Source organism: Halichoerus grypus, chromosome 5, assembly GCF_964656455.1.
Source record: "Halichoerus grypus chromosome 5, mHalGry1.hap1.1, whole genome shotgun sequence".
Classification (NCBI taxonomy): Eukaryota; Metazoa; Chordata; class Mammalia; order Carnivora; family Phocidae; genus Halichoerus; species Halichoerus grypus.
In genome coordinates, this window is record NC_135716.1 from 109,874,828 (window position 1) to 109,895,387 (window position 20,560).

Below are 20,560 nucleotides of genomic sequence, written 5' to 3' on the forward strand. Positions count from 1 at the left end.
GTGAGACAACTCAAAGAGTAGCTCTTCTGGTCATGCTGTGAGCTCAGCACCACCCACCTCCATGGAAGGATCCTCTGAACAAAAGGCTCAGCGCAGCTGCTGGGTGTCCCAATGGGGCAGCGATGCCAACAAAGCAACAAGGTGCGACAGTGAGGGACTATGGGAACAGGCCCCAACTGAAAAACATTATGCACCTGGGGCTGCTCCTGTTAAACTGCTTCTCTGAGCACGAGACTGTGGCCCGGATGGGGCTCCGTATGTAAGTCCGCTTCCAACAGAAGACTCCTTTTGTAAAAAGCACCAATGAGCTACCTGAGTTGCCTGCCAGTAGGGAGAGTTCGGGACAAGGCCTTTTCCCCCAGTCAGGATGAGGCACTTTCTCCTTTCTCTTATTAGCGTATCGGACTGCAGCAGGAACCATTGTGGGAACTTTGTATAAGCACCGCCCTCCTCTTTGTGCTGTACCTCCTCCATCCAGCTAGAGCTGTAACCCCTGGAAAACCGCCTGCGCCTGTGACTTTTGGGTGCAGCCTTGTTTCTAAGGTTGTAGGGTAACACAGGCACCAGGAAGGGAGAGTCCTCCCAAGGAACCCCCACCTGACCCCAACAGCCTGGGCTAGCTGCTGTTGCCCACTGCTCTGCCCACTGGAAAGGAGGGGACTAGAGGGTGGAAGCTCTGAAGGACAAGAGTCCCCTCTGGGTCACCAAATTTGTTACTGGACCAAAGTTGGACGGCTCCTTGGGGAGCTATAGACAGAGAATGCACCAGATGGAGCTGCCTCACAAGGTCAACCTATTTGTACAAAGGAGCTCACAGGGAATAATTTCCAAAGCAGTGACTCCCTGAACAGGAGAAGGCAGGCTCCTTTGAATAGGGCTTGGGATGAATATTGAGAGGATTTTAACAATATAATGAGGCTGAGGCAGTTTCTGATTCATCTGCTCAGTGTCTTCCTCAAATGTTTCTTTTTCTGTTCCAGCAGTTTAGCTTTAAAAGGTAAAACTCGAGGTAGAAGCTTCTATCAGTTTCTTGAGTTCGGGAGGTCAGTCCTGAGTTCAGGGGGTCAGGCCAGTGACAAAATGGGCAATAGGAAATGTCTAAAATTAATATATCAAGAAATAGCTGTATAGCATATTATTTTAAAAATAAGAAAAAAAAAAAAGCAATCACAAGACAATTTAAAATGTTTACCCCTAGGGATGAAGAGGGAACTGGTTTTCAGTAATTTTTGATAATAGGTTTTTTAAGTGACATGCATATGATATGTTTATAGATCAGAACATTTCAATTATTCACAAAGGAAAAATGACTGATACAGGTAAAAATGTAAACAGTTTCCTACAACTAACAACGCTAAAGTCCATCTGATATTCACTCTGCCTTTAGGCAAATTATACTTTTAAACACCAAGTTTAAAAGTTTAAAAAGTACATAAGGAAATGATAGACACTACAGTATCATTAGTTTTAAGTCAAATGCTAATACGAGGGGAACAAGGTGACAGGTGGCAAAATACGCAACCCCAGAATATGCCACTTTGGCGTTGACTGTTTTTGAGCTATAAACACTTAAAAACACAGGTGCAGGAAGGGCACTCTGACTCTCCCCCTTTTCTTCCTGAAAACAAGCTAATACATACGGAAGATGTCCTCCCTAAACCAGAAGGAAAGTACCATTCTCATCATCAAGGACGGGATGTCGAGACTGAGAGAATTCTACACAAACCTTACTTATTTCTTATCTTCGTTTGGCTTCGTTTGACATAGTTTATTTACTTCTCCACGATTGCCTCTCTTTGTTCAACCTGGTATAAAAACCCTTCAGGTTTTGCCACTTCTTTGGGCCATCTCCTTATGAGGGCTTCCGTATCACCTAAAACTTGATTAAATAAACTTGTATGTTTTTTTCCTGTTTACCCATCTTATGTCAATTTAATTCTCAGGCCCAGCCAAAAACCCAAATAGGGTAGAGGTAAAATTCTGCCTCCCCTGCAGAGGCAAGCCCTAGATACATTTTATTCTTTTTTTTTTTTTAAGATTTTATTTATTTATTTGACAGCGAGAGAGAGAACACAAGCAGGGGGAGCAGCAGAGGGAGAGGGAGAAGCAGGCTCCTTGCCAAGCAGGGAGCCCGATGTGGGGCTCGATCCCAGGACCCTGGGATCATGACCTGAGTCGAAGGCAGACACTTAACGACTGAGCCACCCAGGCGCCCCGATACATTTTATTCTATTGATGCACAGCAAACATCCATAGCTGTTTACACCCCTATTTTCTGTTGTAGGAAAAATAGAAGCTTGGTATTAGAACACAGAGTGGTACGCTTGGGATGCAGTATGTTGCCCATGGATGAAGTTTATTCTCTAGCTTATTTTTCAGATTAAGCTGCCATTTCCCAGTGCAACCTAGAAGATGCTAAGAGGAACTGTGAGGAAAAAGATGTTTCATGGCCAATTGTGTTTTAGAAATGATGGATTTCTTCATTGTAGGTCTTTGTAGAACCATCATTATGTTAGTATATATGGTGATTCTCCAGGAAAAGGATATTCCTCTATGCCTCAAACAGTGAAGCACTTTAATGTTTGTTAAATTTTAAAAGGAAGAAAAAAACAAAGAAAAAAAGAACCCCAAATGGTTTTTTGATGATAAGAATCCATTATGGAAGGAATTAGTAGGTTCAGGATAATCTAGAAATCCGAAAATCTCCAACTGCCCCCATAACTGAAACTCTTTCCCAGGACTGATAGTTATCTTTTAAGGTCTCCTGGCTATTTGGTAGCATTTGTGAGGTACATTGAAGTTTGTGGGGTTTAACTTTTTTTTAGTAATCTCTATACCCAATGTGGGGCTCGAACTCGTGACCCTAAGATCAAGGGTCACGTGCTCCACCAACTGAGTCAGCCAGGTGCCCTGGTATACTGAAGGTTTTATGTGACTTTTCTTTTTTTTTTAATTATGTTATGTTGATCACCATACATTACATCATTAGTTTTTGATGTAGTGTTCCACGATTCATTGTTTGCGTATAACACCCAGTGCTCCATGCAGAACGTGCCCTCCTTAATACCCATCACCGGGCTAACCAATCCTCCCCCCTCCCCTCTAGAACCCTCAGTTTGTTTCTCAGAGGCCATAGTCTCTCATGGTTCATCTCCCCCTCCAAATCTATGTGACTTTTCTAAAAGAGAAAATTATTCTGTTAAAAATCACATTTGACATAACTTTTTATAAAAGAGACACTGTGCTAAAAGGAATGTCTGAATATCAATTTATTTTTGTGTTTTTCAAGTCAAGACTGTATGAACTATGTATGAACTACCCAGTTTTTACATACCAGAATAAAAAGAACAAGCAAAGGTTGTACAGGATATCTGATTCTTTTTAATCTGAACAAAAAATAAGTAAGTAGACAAGTTTGCCAAAGAGAGTGGTAAAAACTGAACGTTACGTATTATGGAATCAGTACATCAAGTTTTACTTTGGTAGCCGGTGATTCTTATAGTTAATTCTGCAAAAAAACCCAAAAATCAGGTATACAGAAACAAGAGTATAAAATGCCCATTTCTGAACCCTAGTCTGATAAAACTGATTTCATATCTAGCTTATTGATAAAATTCAGTTTCAGTTTTCCCTGTGCAAATAATACATGTAAGTCATTAATGGTGGTTTGGTGAGGTGAAATCAATTTATCTTAGGATAGTTCAACATAATAACCCAAATATAAAAAAGTTATTCAAGATTCACAGAGATAAACCAGTGCCTAGGAAACATAATTCACCCATGTGCGTAATTATAACATATTTTTTTAAACATAAAATCACAGTCAAAGACAGTGATGACATTGCATACTCAGTGCATGACTTCATGTAGTGCATTCCTATGGCTCATTTGGAGTTTAACACCATGTAACCACCATACTTCTAATGAATGGGCTTCTAACGTACACAGATCCATTCAATTCTTTTAAAAAATCCAAAACTCTTATTAAAGACCTTGAGCTTGACATATAAGGACTTTATGTTTAAATATCCCAAACATTGGGAAGATTAGGTGTGAAGCATAGTAACCGCCCCCTTGTAAGCAAGACTGCACATAAACTTCTGTTATATACCCATAAAGAACCCTCAAAACAACTCAATACTGCAGACTGAGAGGGGCACATTTATTATTTAGCCAAAGAAAATTCAAATGGCTTTCCAGAGTCAAACGTACCCCAAGATCTATACAAGGAATGAGTCTAACAGTGGCAGCTACTGAACTCTGCCACTGTGTAATAAATGCTATGACGCATTGGTGGTGTACATTTTGATAATATACTATGATTTGTTTTCCACTATCATGGAGCACAAGAAAATGAAACTCAAGACTATCTTGTTAGAACAGGATAAATGATGACCCCAGTTTTAAATAGGGTTCTTCATTGAAGGAAAAGATAGAGCCATAAAAGTCAAATTAGCTGACTTCAAATGGTTTACATCCCAGGATGAATCAGGTTACACTGATTTAAGCCCAATTTAATTTAGGCAGGTTTTTAACCACAAGAATAAGGACATTCTTAGTACATATTAATAATTAAACCAACATATACACAATTAGCAAGATCCTATATAATAAACGGTTTAACAACCTGTTCTCAATTATTTCATATCTAATTAATTTGTTGTTCTGTTTAAAAAAAAAACAAGCTCAACTTTATTTTACAATGTACTGTATACTTCTAAGTGTGTTCTGTAATGATTTCATTGAAGCAGTACAGCTCTCCGGATTCTAAGAGCCAAACTCAACCGTATCTTCTGTTATCTGTTTGAATTCATAATTGCCTCTGCCATCCATATGCAGGTAGTACTACAGGAAAGAAGCGGGGGGGGAAATCAGTGACTAAGAGAATTTCCTTTTTGTCAGGATTTTATGTAGAGCTTATTATACAAGAAAATGATTGGAAATTATTTTAAGCCACTAATACCTTCAGGAAGTTTTATACCCAGAAAGGTAAGACTAAATGAAGAAATCCACTCTTTTTAATATAGCAACAACATAATTCTGCTTGGAGTGGACAAAGTACTTTCCTTTATGAGAACTAAAATACCAAAATTCCGCATTATTTTGAAGGAATCAAATGTTTAAGCACCCTACAAATCAGAATGCTTCTGTAACTCTGCAACCAAGGACCTGACGTACCGCAGGCTGAACCGTGCTAAGCGTAAGCATATTCAATAGCGCAGTCTTGAATACTTCCTTTATCTGGGCTCCTGGATCAGTTCGGAACCTCTAACTTAAGGCTTTTGATTTGTTCCTGGTCTTAGCAGAGGAGGAAAAGAGCTCTATGTATAAATGCCTGTATATCCCATCCTATGAAGACACTTAGGACAGCAGTTACAAAGGCTTGTTTTATTTAGCAGCTTTTTATTTACGGAAAAGACATGTTTTTCCATCTTCTATCTTATTATTTCTTAGCTATTCTGGCCTCTGACATTGCGGTCTGTGTCATCCCTCCTTCACATAATCACTGCTTGACATTCTGTGCTTGTCTCCCTGACCAGAAGAAGAGGGGAGGTCAAATCCAAGCACTCCCACAGCCCTGTGGCTGTGACGTTTACGAGCTCCTGAGAAAACACAAAGGCTTGGATACTTTTAAAACTGCTTTGATTATTAGTTATTCAACTTCTCATTTCATTCTGAAAAATGGACAAATTGTAATATATCATAAGATAATAAAAAGTATCTTTAAAAGTCACACAGCTATATAGAATTCCATTATTTTTACTAAATACTTTCATACAGGCTACCTCTTCAATGCTCACGGTAATCTAGGAGACAGGAAGGCAAGGATCAGTAACTTTATTATATGAAGGAAGCAACTGATGCCAGAAACAGTGGTGCTTGAACCCAGGTTTTCTGACTTCAAATCCCATGCTCTTCATTTTATCATTTGTACACTCTCATCTTAACCATAAGGTTCTTGAGGGTAATGACAGTACTCTGTGTCCCCCAAGGACATTTAGCCCAGTACTTGGCGAAAAAGTTGCTCCATCAGGTATGTATTTTATGGAACAAGATACCCCATACCATTTAATTTTTCTCAAACCCTTCCTTTTACCTAAAATGTCTTTATCATTTAGGAAGGAAAAAAGTAAGGAAGGAAGAGAAGGAAGGAAAGAGAGAAAGAGGGGAAAGGAAGGGGAGGGGAGGGAAGAATTAACAAGGTTTAGTTTGGGGGGGCTGATCATTTTACAGGAAGAGCTGAAAAGAACTGCCACACTGAGAATGAACGGCACTGCTAAAACACCAGGATACATAAGGGATCTGTACCAGTGCAAACCCCACTGTAATCTCTACATCAATTACAGTGACTACTTAATGATTCTATTCTATTACAGTGCAATGATAAACACAGCTGACATAATTCAGTTTCCCCTTACAGCCATGATCTCACTAAAAATGTCTTTAAACTTTCTGCCATCTAATCCTTCCTAAGACTCTTCCCCTTCTGTCAATACTGGGTGGTGAGAAAAACTTTACTTAGCCATAGCTGTGATAAGGTTGTGTAAATTTTAGTTATTATACAATAGTCATTTATAAAAACGGAGAACCACTAACTGGCTCTCTAATATCTCTCAAATCAACTAGGGCTTAATATGTATTACAGCTTTCAAAACTGACAACTACAATAATATTTAAGGAAAATCTAGAATCACCTTTTGTCCTTCAAGGTATATGTTTATAAGAGAACATACACCAAGATCTAAAACCATAATCACCTGAATTCACATATTTAAATAAGATAAAATTCCACTATACCATTCAATATAATACAAACCTCATGGTGTTTCCAAAGAGACTTTCTATGTGACACAGTGAAGAGGGTGATGCCGACCTAATACAAAGAAAATGATTTAGGTTTATATCAATAACACAGAATCACAAATCAAACTCATCTATATATTTCAAGCTATTAAAATGACTGTCTTCAGAAGCTATAATTAAAAATCAATGTAAAAGGGAAAAAATTACAACTGATGCCAATGTTCAAGGTAATGCGAAGTACAGACCATCAACCACATAATAAAAACACACAAGTATCAATAAATTCTTTTTTTTTTTTTAAGATTTTATTTATTTGACAGAGAGAGACACAGCAAGAGGGAACACAAGCAGGGGGAGTGGGAGAAGCAGGCTTCCCGCTGAGCAGGGAGCCTGATGCGGGGCTCGATCCCAGGACCCTGAGATCATGACCTGAGCCGAAGATAGACGCTTAACGACTGAGCCACCCAGGGGCCCCAGTATCAATAAATTCTTTAAGAAAAAAAAAACTAACAGGTACTAGCATTAAATGTACTATTTTGTTTGGGGCAGAAAGTATACATCCTGACACAGTTTCTATTTTATTGTGAAAACTATATGAAAAGAGTACAAGAATAGTAAAAATAGCAAGAGGTCAAAATCAGGAAAATTAAATCAATATAATACTGTCTACGGTCAATCTGTTTTTCAAATAAAGGGTCATAATCCTTTACTGGAACCCCTGTTTTGGAATGTGTCTGGGAATTCAGATTTTGGAAAAGCAGTGTTATCATCAGCATTCTGGGGCAGAAAATATATTAATGTTTCTGTGGCAACATATAAGAACACTGACACTGAGACAAGTTAAGAGTTTAAATATCTTAGTTTAGGCAAGGTTTGGCTACCCCATTAAGCATGCTACAAAATAATGAAAAATCTTTTGGGTTTTGAAACCTTATTGGTTTTTTTTTTTTTAAGATTTTATTTATTATATTTGAGCGAGAGATAGCATGAGAAGGAGGAGGGGCAGAGGGAAAAGCAGACTCCCCACTGAGCGGGGAGCCCAACGTGGGGCTCAATCCTGAGACTCCAGGATCATGACCTGAGCTGAAGGCAGACGCCTAACCAACTCAGCCACCCAGGTGCCCCAAAACCTTACTGGTTTTTAAACTGTAAATAAAGATTTAGAGATTTCTAATAAATATTTTTTTAAAACCCCACTAATCAATATAACTGCAGATGCTCTGGATCAGTGGTTCTCACCTGGGGGGGAGGGGAGGAGTTTTATCCCTTAGGGGACACTTGGCAATGTCTGGAGACATTTTTGATTGTCACAAGTGAGAGTGCTACTAGCATCTAATGAATAGAGGTCAGAGATGCTGTCAAATATCCTATAAAGCCACATCTTCCCATAGTTTGGCTATTGTGGACATTGCTGGAGCAATGGGGGGTGGGAGGCATGGGGTGGCTGGGTGACAGGCATTGGGGAGGGTATGTGCTATGGTGAGCGATGTGAATTGTGTAAGACTGATGAATCACAGACCTGTACCTCTGAAACAATAATACATTATATGTTCAAAAAAAAAAAAAAAAGAAAATAGCAGGAAGGGAAAAAATGAAGGCAGGGAAATCGGAGGGGGAGACGAACCATGAGAGACTATGGACTCTGAGAAACAAACTGAGGGTTCTAGAGGGGAGGGGGCTGGGGGGATGGGTTAGCCCAGTGATGGGTGTTAAGGAGGGCACGTACTGCATGGAGCACTGGGTGTTATACGCAAACAATGAATCATGGAACGCTACATCAAAAACTAATGATGTAATGTATGTTGACTAACATAACGTAATAAAAAAAAAAAAAAATCCCAGAAAAGCAAAGGACAGCTCCTCACAACTAAGGATTATCCAACCCAAAATGTCAACAGAGATGAGACTGAGAAACCCTGCTCTACATCGAGGTTTCTTAAAATGGATCTCTCAAGGCTGACAGAGATAAATGCCAGAGTATCCAGATAATTCCATCATGAGTTCTAATTTTATTTTCATTTTGGTAATTTTTTAAAAATTAGCCTAAGTATAATCTGGATCATTTCTACCATGAGATTTAAGTGCCCAAGTCTGTGTTTGTACTTCTGCTGGTACCAAGTGATTATTTAAAGTGATAGCACTTGGGGTGCCTGGGTAGCTCAGTCAGTAAAGTGTCCGACCCTTGATTTCCGCTCAAGTTATGACCTCAGGGTTATGAGTTGGAGCCCCACGTCAGGCTCTGTGCTGGTGTGGAGCCTGCTTAAGATTCTTTCTCTCCCTCTGCTCCTCCGTCCCCCACTCTCTCTCTCTCTCTCAAACAAACAAATAAATAAATAAAGAGATAGCACTTAAAACTTTTAATGTGCCATAACTCTGGATGCCATGGGGAAAGATTCTCAAATTGGTTACAAACTGCATGACAAAATAAGTTATCAGAGTAAAACATTTCAATGGTACAACACTTATTTTATTTTTGAAAGGTCACTTCAGATATTATTTTTTATGATTCTACAGTAACTGGATCAGATCTCAACTTAATGAAAGCATTCTTTCTGATAGAATTACGTAAGTAAGATACATAAGCAAAATTCAAAATATAAGATCTGGACCTCAGACTATATCTTTCCATAATTAAATCCCAAACTGGTGGCTTAGTTTCAGCAAAACAGTATCAGAGGTCTCTTTAATGTTACCAACTTGAAACTGTTTTGTCTATACTTAATTTGTAAATTTATATTTGTTTTATGGCTGTAATTGAGCTCTAAGTTCAAGGAGTTCATATCTCATTTCATGCTTATACATATTCAACTCCTATTACAGTAATATAATTTTAACTATCAACTGGGGACCCATAAGAATTTTCTTCTTTTAAATGGAATCTATACTTTATAGGAAAATTGCATCTTATGTGGGGACATATAGCCTATAACTAAATATAAGGGGACATCACACGGTCAAAATTACCAGCAAAGAGCCTCTAAATCACTTATCAAATAGAGACCACACCTCCAATACCTATAAATCTGAAAGTTCATATGAACAGATACATAAAAAGATTATAAATGACCAAAACTGATTCAAAAATAGAAAACAAACCATTAAAGAAAGAAAATCAGTACAGAAAAATCTTCCTACAAAGATTAATGTAGCAAATTTATTCTTCCGTCATTATACCTATGCTTCTCAAACTTTAATGTGCATTTGAATCTTCTGGGAATTTGGTTAAAATGTGGACTCTAATTTGGTAGGGCCAGAGAGTCTACATTCTAACAAGCTCCCAGAAGATGCTGATCAATGACCACACTTTGAATAGTATGAATTCATACTGTAAATATGCAACATGACCTTTTTATATTTACTGTAAACCCCCAAATAACACTTACAACTTGTTGAAAGACTCTTGCACTTCCTCTACTTACATAACACTGTAAAACAGTTAGGATATACTGCTCTTATTCTCAAAATCCAACAAGAGTATAGATGGTGTGACAATCACCACAGAACTACTAACTAGTTAAAGAATGGTATCAATAAGCATAGCTTCAGAAAAGGCTACCAAAGGAAACGGGTAAAATGTTGCCCAGGCCAGAGGGAAAAAAAAAAAAACTGAAACTACCAAATGACTACTATCAAGTTTTCCTAATTAAAAAAAACAAATGATATTTAGGTTTCATTCTTAATCCGAACACATTAAGAAAATATCAGTTTATTAACTCTGAGTATAGGGAATGAGGTAAAAGGGAAGTAAATTTAAAAATAGTATTTGTTTCAAATCTAAGATACAGCTAAAGAGAATTATACGCAGAATTCATTTACAATTCTTTTTTTTAACTCATATCTATTATCATTTGAAATCTTTATTAAAGCAGATAGAACATCCTTTGATAGTAATTTTGTTACTTAATAACTTGAAATCTTCTCTTTGGATAGATATTTGGTTGGACACAGAGTAAACCAAGAAGAATGACAGGGACCCTCAAACTGAGAACCTGAAATGCTTACCTTTCGACAATGACTATAAATGTAGCCTTCCACATCCACACTAACTGCACTTGTGCATTCATCCAAAATGGCAAACTGGGGTTTATGATAAAATAATCTTGCCATCTAAAGCATAAAAAGAAATATTTTGTATAACCACATGCAGAAATTGATAAGCTAAAACAGATTTACCTTAAATTAAATATGCACTGAGTCTTGTAAAACCAAGTATGAAAATTATTTTAACTCAAAAAACCTACTTCCCCAAAACAGAAACAATTAAAAAAAAAACAAAAAAAAACCGACCTGTTTTTACTATCTTCCTGAACAAAGGGGAAAATGTAACACACGGGAAATTGACTGTTAAGAGTTAATCCAAAACATTTAAGACTGATATGAAATGAAGTTGAGTTTTAAACTATTAGAGAAAGTTCTCTAAACAAGATTAGAGGGTACATATTTTAACCAAATCTTAGAATTCAAACTCCAGATGGCTTAAGTGCAAAAATGTGTTTATTTCTAAACATTCTGTTGCTTAAGTAATGTCAATTAATATTAAGCTGCCAATTAATATTTCCACCAATAATTTTTGAGTGCACCTGTTTTATATCCCTGAGGTTAATACTGGATGTGCTCATTTTTTAAAGGCTCTGCTAGTTTTATAAGTAAAAATTAACACCAAGATTATTATAGCTTCCATTTCTTCAACTAGCAAGAATGCTGAACATTTTCTCATTTATTTTCCATATGTATTTTATTTTCTGGGAATTATTTACTCTGATCCTTTGTCTAACTGATATTCCAATTGGTCATCTACACCTAGCAATGATCGCCATGTGCCAAGACCAATGGACACTTTTCTATCCTTACCCAATTTATCTTTTCTGCTACATGCAATTCAGATGACCACTTCCTCCTTCTTGAGAAAGTGACAGTGAAACCACAGTCTTAACATTTCTTCTCACTTCTTAGACTGCTTCCTCAGTTTTTTTTTTCCAGCATTTTCTTCTTCTCTTGACTATTAATGTTGGGGTTCCTCAGGGCCAATTCCTCTTTATCCTATATTGTCTCTCCCTGAGTGATCTGATTGAATCTCATGATTCCAAATATTATTTACATTTGTGAACTCTCAATACATATCTCTTGCACATCCTTCTCTTCAAATTTCTAGACTGCTAAATAAAAATTCCTATTTGATATTTCTACTCAGTTATCGAATTTTCCCCTTAAAATCCATCCATCCACCCCACTGCACCTTAAACATTTCAGAAAATAACACTATCAAACAGTTGCTCAAGCTAGAAGGCCACAAGTCCTCCCTTCTTCTCCTCCCTTTCAAACTCCCACCCTCATATTTTTTATGTCTTTCTGAAAGGACCAGAAGAGATTAAATATAGAGTATGTGTATCTGCACACATGCATAAATGAAGGAAAGAATATGATAAAGTCAGAGGAGAGAGGGTCCAGAAACATGGAGACATTTAGCCTTTCTCAAGAGGATGGATGACATATCCTCCACAGACAGAAGGAGAGAGGTCAGAACAGTTCAGCGTGAACTTAACTAAGAGGACGATTATCTGAAGGCATTCCACAAATGCCCCTCCCCCTGTGTTCCCATGGAACTCTGCATACCTTCATCATCACACTTGGCATATTACATGGCAATCGTCTCATGTGTCTCCCTCCCACTATGCTGTTAGTACTTGATACCACAATATGAGAGGGACTGTAAAGTGAATAGTACTTAACACTGCAGTGGTACTACCACCTGAGCCTGACAAGCACCCCCCCCACCCCCCCACCCCCACCCCCGCCGAGGTAAGCTTTACTAGCTATCTTTGCTTGGCAGCCTACTTCACTGTGCTATAGTTCAATTTCCTCTGTACAAGGGGGCACGCAACAGTTCCTGCCTCAAAGGACTTAGAAGAATTCAACGTAAAGGGCTTAGCCTACCACCTATCAAGTGCTCAATAAAAATGAGCTGTCAGTGACTGACATGGTAACAGCTTCTCTTTTTTCTTCAAGCAGGAGGTGAGTTGTTCTGCTGGGAGTAGGAAATGGGGTAGAAAGCCTGAGACTGGTAGTTTTTAAATGATTATCATGAAAAATGAGAGAGAGGGGCAAAAGTAAGTAAAATGATCACCAAAGAACACTGTGAGCCCCTGTAAGATTGAAAACCATGCAAGTGTGTGGCACCAAACCACATCATTCTGATCTTTCAGCTGCGCTCAGAAGCCTATGTACAGAAATGCCAACGCAAAGAACTGTTCTTGGGCTGAAGCTGAGGTAATATGAGGAAACAAAAAGTGGGAAAGGAAGTTAAGGGGAAAGGATCATTTGTTCATTCCTTTAAGAAATACCTCCTGAGTACCTCCTATGTGCCAGGTCCTGGATTATTAAGTCTGTACTGGACAGGAAAGGAAGCAGAGTCAGAAGGGGACTGATCAATCATAAGAAAAGGGAAGGGTCAATATTCAAGATATCAGTGAGTCTGAAGAAGGGAGACAGTTGCCAATTAGGTAAAAGAAAAATAATTAATTAAAAAATTGGTTTTAAAAAACACAATTTTACGACAGAGGTACCTCTAGTAAGGGGGTTTTGGCCCTTTATACTTTTATAAATATTCCAACTTTTCTATCATACATACTTTTTCATAATTCATAATTTTAAAAAAAGCCCCACTGCTATAGGAAGAACAAGCATAGTGGAGTGGGAAAGAGAACTATCAGTCAGAGAAATAAGATACTGCAAGTTATGATACTGGGTAGAGCAACCCTGGCTGGTAATGGCTGGGCCCAAAGGAGTGCAAAGGAGGTAAGGAAAATATTACTTGAGACTCTGAGGGGCACTGAGGGAAGAGAACTGGATACAGTCCACCTGCGCATCAGAGGCTATATAATGTACTGGTCAGGAGCAACAAGTCTCATGTCAGACCCGCCTGCACTTGAATCTCCATTCTGCTACTCAGTAGCCACGTGGCATTAGGAGGCTACTTAAGCCCTACAAGTCTTTCCTTTGTACCTTAATTCTCAGGGCTGTTGGGACAATTACATAGAGTCTGCCATTCAAAACCAATCCTTCCCTCATCATTATCCCAGTGTACTTTGATAGCTCTAACTGAAGACTGCCTTGTGTTACAGTTAGTTGAGAATATTTAGATCTCCTAACTAGATTATTAAGGGCAGGCACCTATCTCAGTGCCTTACAAGAGTAGATTCCCAGCTAGTAGTGAACTCTGTGGAAATTATACCATGATTAAGTTTTTTCACCAAAATTATGGAATAATAATCTTATTTCCCTACATTTACTGACTTTTCTCAAGGAATTTTAGAAATGTGTTCACCAGACCTCCCTTTTATTCAGTAGTATTATTCCATTCCCTCCCATTCAAATCTGACTTTCCCTACCCAAAAGTTCTGTTTACACCAACCAACCTCCACTCTTATATTCACTGTTTTGGGTGGTTAGACCTTTCAAGTCTGTTCTTCCTAAAAAATGCTAATTTTTATAATTTATAAATTATTAACTTTTATAATTTATAAAAATTATGTCCTCACTTACCTCAATTTTTTACTTTGCAAACTTTCAAGCCTACCCAAAAACTGTAAGAGCGGTAAAATGACCATACAAAAACTTTGCCCAATTTCACCAACCTCGACATCTGTTTTATTAGCTTTCCCCGCCTCCCCACAAACCTTTTGAAGGTAGCAAAAGAATATGCTCTCTTTTAAATTTCACAACCAATTCTCCAAATATTGGTCTATCCAGAACACAACTGCCAACAGCTTGGTCGTGCAATAGTGCCATGGGCGAGTTTCCCCATTTCCCAACCAACTCTATCATGGTTCATCTGGTTTCACAGGGCTCTTCCCTCCACTCCTTCCCTCTCCCCAAGATACCATTTCATTCCTCTAGGCCTTGAATTTCTTATCTTCAAATAAAAACTATCCCCTCTGTACCTTTATAACCCCCCCACAGGATTCCTTAGTTAAACACATTTATTTTTCTTTCTCTGGATTTACACTGTGTGCATTTGTGAATCTTGACCTATCCTTCCATTTTCTTTGAAGTCATAGTAACAGGAACGTAAATTTGTTCTCTTGACTTGCAGTTATTTCTATAGTCATCTTCCAATTAATTCCAGAAACCTCAATCACTTCATATTCTCACTCCTACCACCCAATTTCCATTTTGAGTATGGCTGACATCTCTTTTCTTTTGTTTATGATTCATTCCTCTACAGATTAATCTCATGTTATAGCACTAGCCAGAAAAATCACAGTATCAGGTTGATATTAAGTTCATGCAGAATGGGTATGTTTTGGGAAAAATAACATGCACTGTCAGGGAATAAGAGGCAACAAAAAAGGGAGAATATAATTTAAAGATAATGAGTAAACAATTCAGCAATAAGCCATTTCTTTTGCTGTTTTTCTTTGGCTACAGTTTTCTCTAATTTCTACAAGGTTAACACTCTGGGAAAAAAAAATTGCAGATGCTCAAACTATGGTATGCATAGTTAGAAAATGACTCTTTAAAAGTTAACTCTCTTAACAGAGTATTCAAGGTATCACTCTTAATATGCAGTGTTTTGTAGTCATGTTTGATCAGGAATAAGTTTAGACAATCATAAAATTAAAACAGCTCCTTGCAAATGCCTCTATTAGGAAAGTGTAAAAATTCTAAATAATTCTGGGTAGTAGACACTGAGCCCTGAAACCAGGATAGATATAACAACAGAGGGGAGGGCAGGAGCAGAAAAAAAAAGTGGGAACAGAGTAGATCATCTCTAACACCTTCAGATACTTCAGAGAGAACAGCTTCAGTGAGGGGTCAGTAGGGAAAAGATATTAAGACATCTTGGACTACCATATAACCCAGGATCAATATGCTAGAAAGTTTCTTTAATTAATCCCCAATGGATTAGTAGTATATAACTGGAAAACTTAGGAATTTTTCAGAATTCTAAATGCACATGCAAGTTATATATTTTGAAGCACTTTTATTATCATTTAAACTACCCTGTACTATAACAACTGCTAAATAAAAAGATTAAAATTATGTACCTTGATTAATCAAAATACTGGACTCTAAGAGTGACCTTATGCAACCAGTTACACTGTCGTGCAATGTGTTCAGAGTATACATACCGCCATTCTTTGCTTCTCTCCACCACTGAGGACATCCATCCAATCCTGAACACTGTCCCAGCCTCCTTCACGTTCAAGGATATGACCCAACTGGACATTATCTAAATATTCCTTTAGTACCTTTCAGCACAATGATTAAAGATGAAATCAAACTTAACGTAAGCCAACATTCTCTATCTTGCTTTATTTTTTAAACTAGAATCACTGTAATTCTATTGCCAATATCACTTCACAAAAGAGTGTGACACAAAGATAGCCCTGAACCCTCACTTCCTATTTATACTAACTCTGACAGAACATATCTAGTAGCTTAAAGAGAATAACGCTACTGTACATAATTATAGGATGAGGGCAATGAGGAAAAAAAAAAACAGGGTAAAGAGACAAGGTTAAATACTCACTAAGCCATATTTAAGCAGACTAGTTAACATCTTACCTCAATTTGGAAAATTATAATTAATGACAAGGTTTTAGAAGGTTTTACAGGGTAGGATAAACTACCTGGCAGTTAAAATACTTAACTAATCTGATTAAGATAAAGAATCTGAAATGGAGTATTTCCAGTAGGTCTAGGACATAAACGTTTCCTTACTAGATCAGATATCCCCTTCCTTTTCTGATCTTCTCTTCCATCTGGATATATCACTTGGTCTCGAAGTGTTCCAAGAGTCATATAAGGTCTCTGATAGTGACAGAGCAAAAATCATTATAAGTGACTTTTTTAAAAAATAAATTAAAAGATCTTTACATCAAAGATTACAAAATAACTCAAACAAGGTCTTACCTGAGGAACATAAAATAACTTCCCTCTCTCAGGTTTAGTTAGACATCCTCCAAAAAGAGGCCATAACTGTAAAAGGAAAAGGAGTGGGGAGAGGAGCAGTTGTAAATTTCACAATGTGGTAGATTGTATGGCAAAACAGGACTGCAAAATCTTGAGGCCAATTTGTACTTACTTCACCAAGAACACGGAAAAGTGAACTCTTCCCACAGCCATTTGGACCACAAATTAAAACATTGGCCCCAGATCGAACCTGAAAGAAAACCAGTCTGTGAATTAATAGTGAATATATACTCAGTGAACATTTCCTTAGAGTCAAATCATTCTTTGCTAATGATAAGCTTTCTATTTTGTCTGTAAATGTGGTAACAGGTAGAAGAAGTAGAGGGTATGGTTGAAGAGACCTTTCACTTTTGTTTACTTTCAAATTTTACACACTTTTTTTCATTTAATAATCACTGAGTGAAATCAACTTAATCAGAATACAGAACTACAGCTTACAAATTTTGAGGATTCTTGAAAACAAGTATGTGTGTATATGGTCTTTTTTTAAAAAAAAAATGGAATCATACGATATATGTTCTACATGTTACTATTTAACAATATATCACAAATATTATTCCAAGTCAGTATATTCAGATTCCTCCCATCCTATTTTTTTAATACCTACAGTGTATACCATTCTAAGAATGCACCATAATTTATTTAAAAACTTCCTTTTTGTTAAATATTTATGTCATTTGTATTTTGCTTTGCTCTTTTAGATAATACTGCAATGAACCAGAACCAGTGAGCAAATTTATGTATTGGTGAGACATGTTTCTATGATCAGGTTCTTAGAAGTATATATATATTATAAATATTTACAAGTGCCACCAAATCGCTCTGCAGGGATGTAAAGTTAAATGAGAAAATGTGATCGAGAGTGGTTAAGTTCTGAGCTTACAGTCTCATGTAAGTATTTAATCAACCCTGTGAAGAATCAGAAACCTGGGTTACAATTCCAGCTCACAACATCACACAGCAGTGTATCACAGCAGGAAAGAAGACAACAGAGATGTGAGTTACTCTGGTTGTGGAACCTGCCATTGACAAATTTTAACTGTTGAGGCCCTACATTCCTATTATTTAATTCAGTGAATATTTATTGAATGCTCAGTGTCAGGCTCTACTCTAGGTATGGGGCTACACTAACAAATACAAAAAAAAAAAAAAAAAACAAAACCTGCCCTTACCACTTCACATTCTAGTAGGAGAGACATATCATAAAGAATACACACAATAAATGAGTAAATTAAATAGCATATTAGAAAATAAATGCTATGGAGAAAAAAATCTATCAAGGGAAGGAAATTTGGGAGTGGGTAGGAGAGGTTACATTTTTAAGGTGGTCAGGCCAGGTCTCACTGAAAATGGTAACTGGGCAACTCTGAATGGAGTGAATTAGGAGTTTATCTGGAGGAAGACTGCTCCAGCCCAACCCCACCCACAAAAAGCTGGTTCAAAGGCACTGAGACAGGAATGTACCTATCCTGGTCAAAAAAAAACAGAAAAGAGGCTGAGAAAAACAGACAGGGAGGAAAGAGTAGTAGGAAAAAAACACAGAGAGGTAAGAGACTGGGGGAGGGCAGTGCAGGCAAATTCAACAGGGCACTGGGAGCCACTGCAAGGACTACCTTTGACTTTGATGAAACACGGAGCCGCCATCAGCATTATTCCTAATAGCCAAAGGTGGAAACAACTGAAGAGGATGAACGGATGAACAAAATGTGGTCTATCCATACAGTGGAAGAGTATGCAGCCTTGAAAATGAATGAAATTCTGACACCTGCTACAACACGGATGAACCCTGAAGACATCATCAAGCTAAGGACATAAGCTAGACACAAAAGGATAACTCTTGTAGGACTCCACTTCTATGAAGTTCCTAGAACAGTCATATCCATAAAGGAGAATAGTAGTTACCAGGGGCTGGGAGGAGGGGTGGGGGGAGGGGGAATGAGGAGTTATTATTTAATGGGTATAGAGTTTCTATCTCTTATGATGAAAGAGTCCTGGGGATGGTTAGTGGTGACGGCTGCACAACACTGTAAATGAAGTTAGTGCCACTGAACTATTTACATAAGAATGGTTAAGAGTACATTTTATGTTATGTACATTTTGTCAATAAAAAAATTTTAATGGCTGAAAGGGGTAAATTTTATGTTATATATATTTTACCACAATAAAAAAAGAATGAGTTTCTGGGCACCTGGGTGGCTAGGTCAGTTGGGTGGCTGACTCTTCAGCTCAGGTCATGATCTCAGGGTCAAGACATCCAGCCTACTGTTGGGCTTCACACTCACTGGGGAATCCGCCTTAGGATTCTCTTTCTCCCTCTCCCACTGCCCCTACCCCAACTCTCTTTCTGTCTCCCTGTCTCTCTCATTCTCAAATAAATCTTATTTTTTTAAAAAAAGAATGAGCTTCTAAAAAAGGTTGAGAATTACTAGCCTACCACATAACTGATCTGTAATAAAATACCACATCGTATGCATGTCTGTTAGAGAATAAACTATATGGGGCGCCTGGGTGGCTCAGTTGGTTAAGCGACTGCCTTCGGCTCAGGTCATGATCCTGGAGTCCCGGGATCGAGTCCCGCATCGGGCTCCCTGCTCAGCAGGGAGTCTGCTTCTCCCTCTCCCACTGCCCCATCTTGTGCTCTCTCTCTCTCTCACTCTCTCAAATAAATAAATAAAATAAAAAATCTTTAAAAAAAAAAAATAAATAAAAAATCTTTAAAAAAAAAAAAAAGAGAATAAACTATATGGAATGATTTTTCCAGAAAAATGAACTGTCCCTTTTTCTGAGAAATTATTTTAAAGAATCTTTTTGATGAACTTCCTAAGCAATTACCTATTACCTTTTCCTATGAAATTGAACATCGTGAATATTCCTAATAATTCAATTTCCTGTGAAATTGAAGATAGTGAATATTCCTGACAGACTTCTTCCTAAGCAATTACCTACTTACTATCTTTTCCTGTGAAATGGAGTATAGTGAATACTTCTGATTATATATAATAATTTTACTTTACTATAATAGTGATATCCTTAGGAGCTCCTAAAGTTCAGGGCTGTTAATTAAACGGTCCCCTACTACTATGCTTTGAGGAATGTCAGCCATATATACTGTCTTCTATTCCTAACTGTTCATTGTGATTTTCATCAGTAGCCAGTATTTCTCTATACTATTTGTTGCAATATGCCAGGAAACCCAAAAACCAAATATATAATGATCTGTAAACATAATAACTAGACTTAAAAGATATCTAAAGGCATTCTCTTTTATGCTCAAACATCTTAGATTCAGCATTAACTTTACCCCCATGGCTTTTGGCAATGTTGGACAAATTTCCAATATGACATCAGCCATGACAAGCCAGCAATAGTTTTTCCATAGTAAAGATTTTTCAAAATGTTTTTATTTCCCCCCCAGGTTAAATTAAGACTAAAAGATAAGGGTAACTTTCGCTGAAAATTAAGTTCTTAATAACACTGTATCACTGAGGTTCCTGGACTGGTTTAATGTGACAACAGTTGCTTTATACGGCTATTTTTTCTTTTAATGTTTCAAGTTTTATTTAAAATTTAGTTAACATATAGTTTAATATTAGTTTCAGGAGTAGAATCCATCATCACTTACATATGGCACCCAGCGCTCATCACAAGTGCCCTCCTTAACACACATCACCCATTTAGCCCATCCCCGACTCACCTCCCCTCCAGCAACCCTCAGTTTGTTCTCTATAGTTAAGAGTCTGTTTTACAGTTTGCTTCCCTCTTTTTTTTTTTTCCCCTTTCC

General features: G+C 37.5%; 1 protein-coding gene across 1 annotated transcript in view; it reads right to left on the minus strand.

Annotated features, from left to right (window-relative positions):
* Window positions 1-3,250: 3,250 nt before the first annotated feature.
* Window positions 3,251-20,560, minus strand: part of ABCD3 (ATP binding cassette subfamily D member 3) — an 80,034-nt gene continuing 62,724 nt past the window's right edge. Inside the window, exons 17-23 of the mRNA XM_036122698.2 lie at window positions 16,892-16,969; window positions 16,720-16,785; window positions 16,528-16,617; window positions 15,936-16,055; window positions 10,807-10,911; window positions 6,818-6,874; window positions 3,251-4,845 (exon numbers count right to left, since the gene is read on the minus strand). Of these exons, the coding sequence (XP_035978591.1) occupies window positions 4,768-4,845; window positions 6,818-6,874; window positions 10,807-10,911; window positions 15,936-16,055; window positions 16,528-16,617; window positions 16,720-16,785; window positions 16,892-16,969 (594 nt within the window). The 3' untranslated portion in view covers window positions 3,251-4,767. The remainder of the gene's footprint in view (window positions 4,846-6,817; window positions 6,875-10,806; window positions 10,912-15,935; window positions 16,056-16,527; window positions 16,618-16,719; window positions 16,786-16,891; window positions 16,970-20,560) is intronic.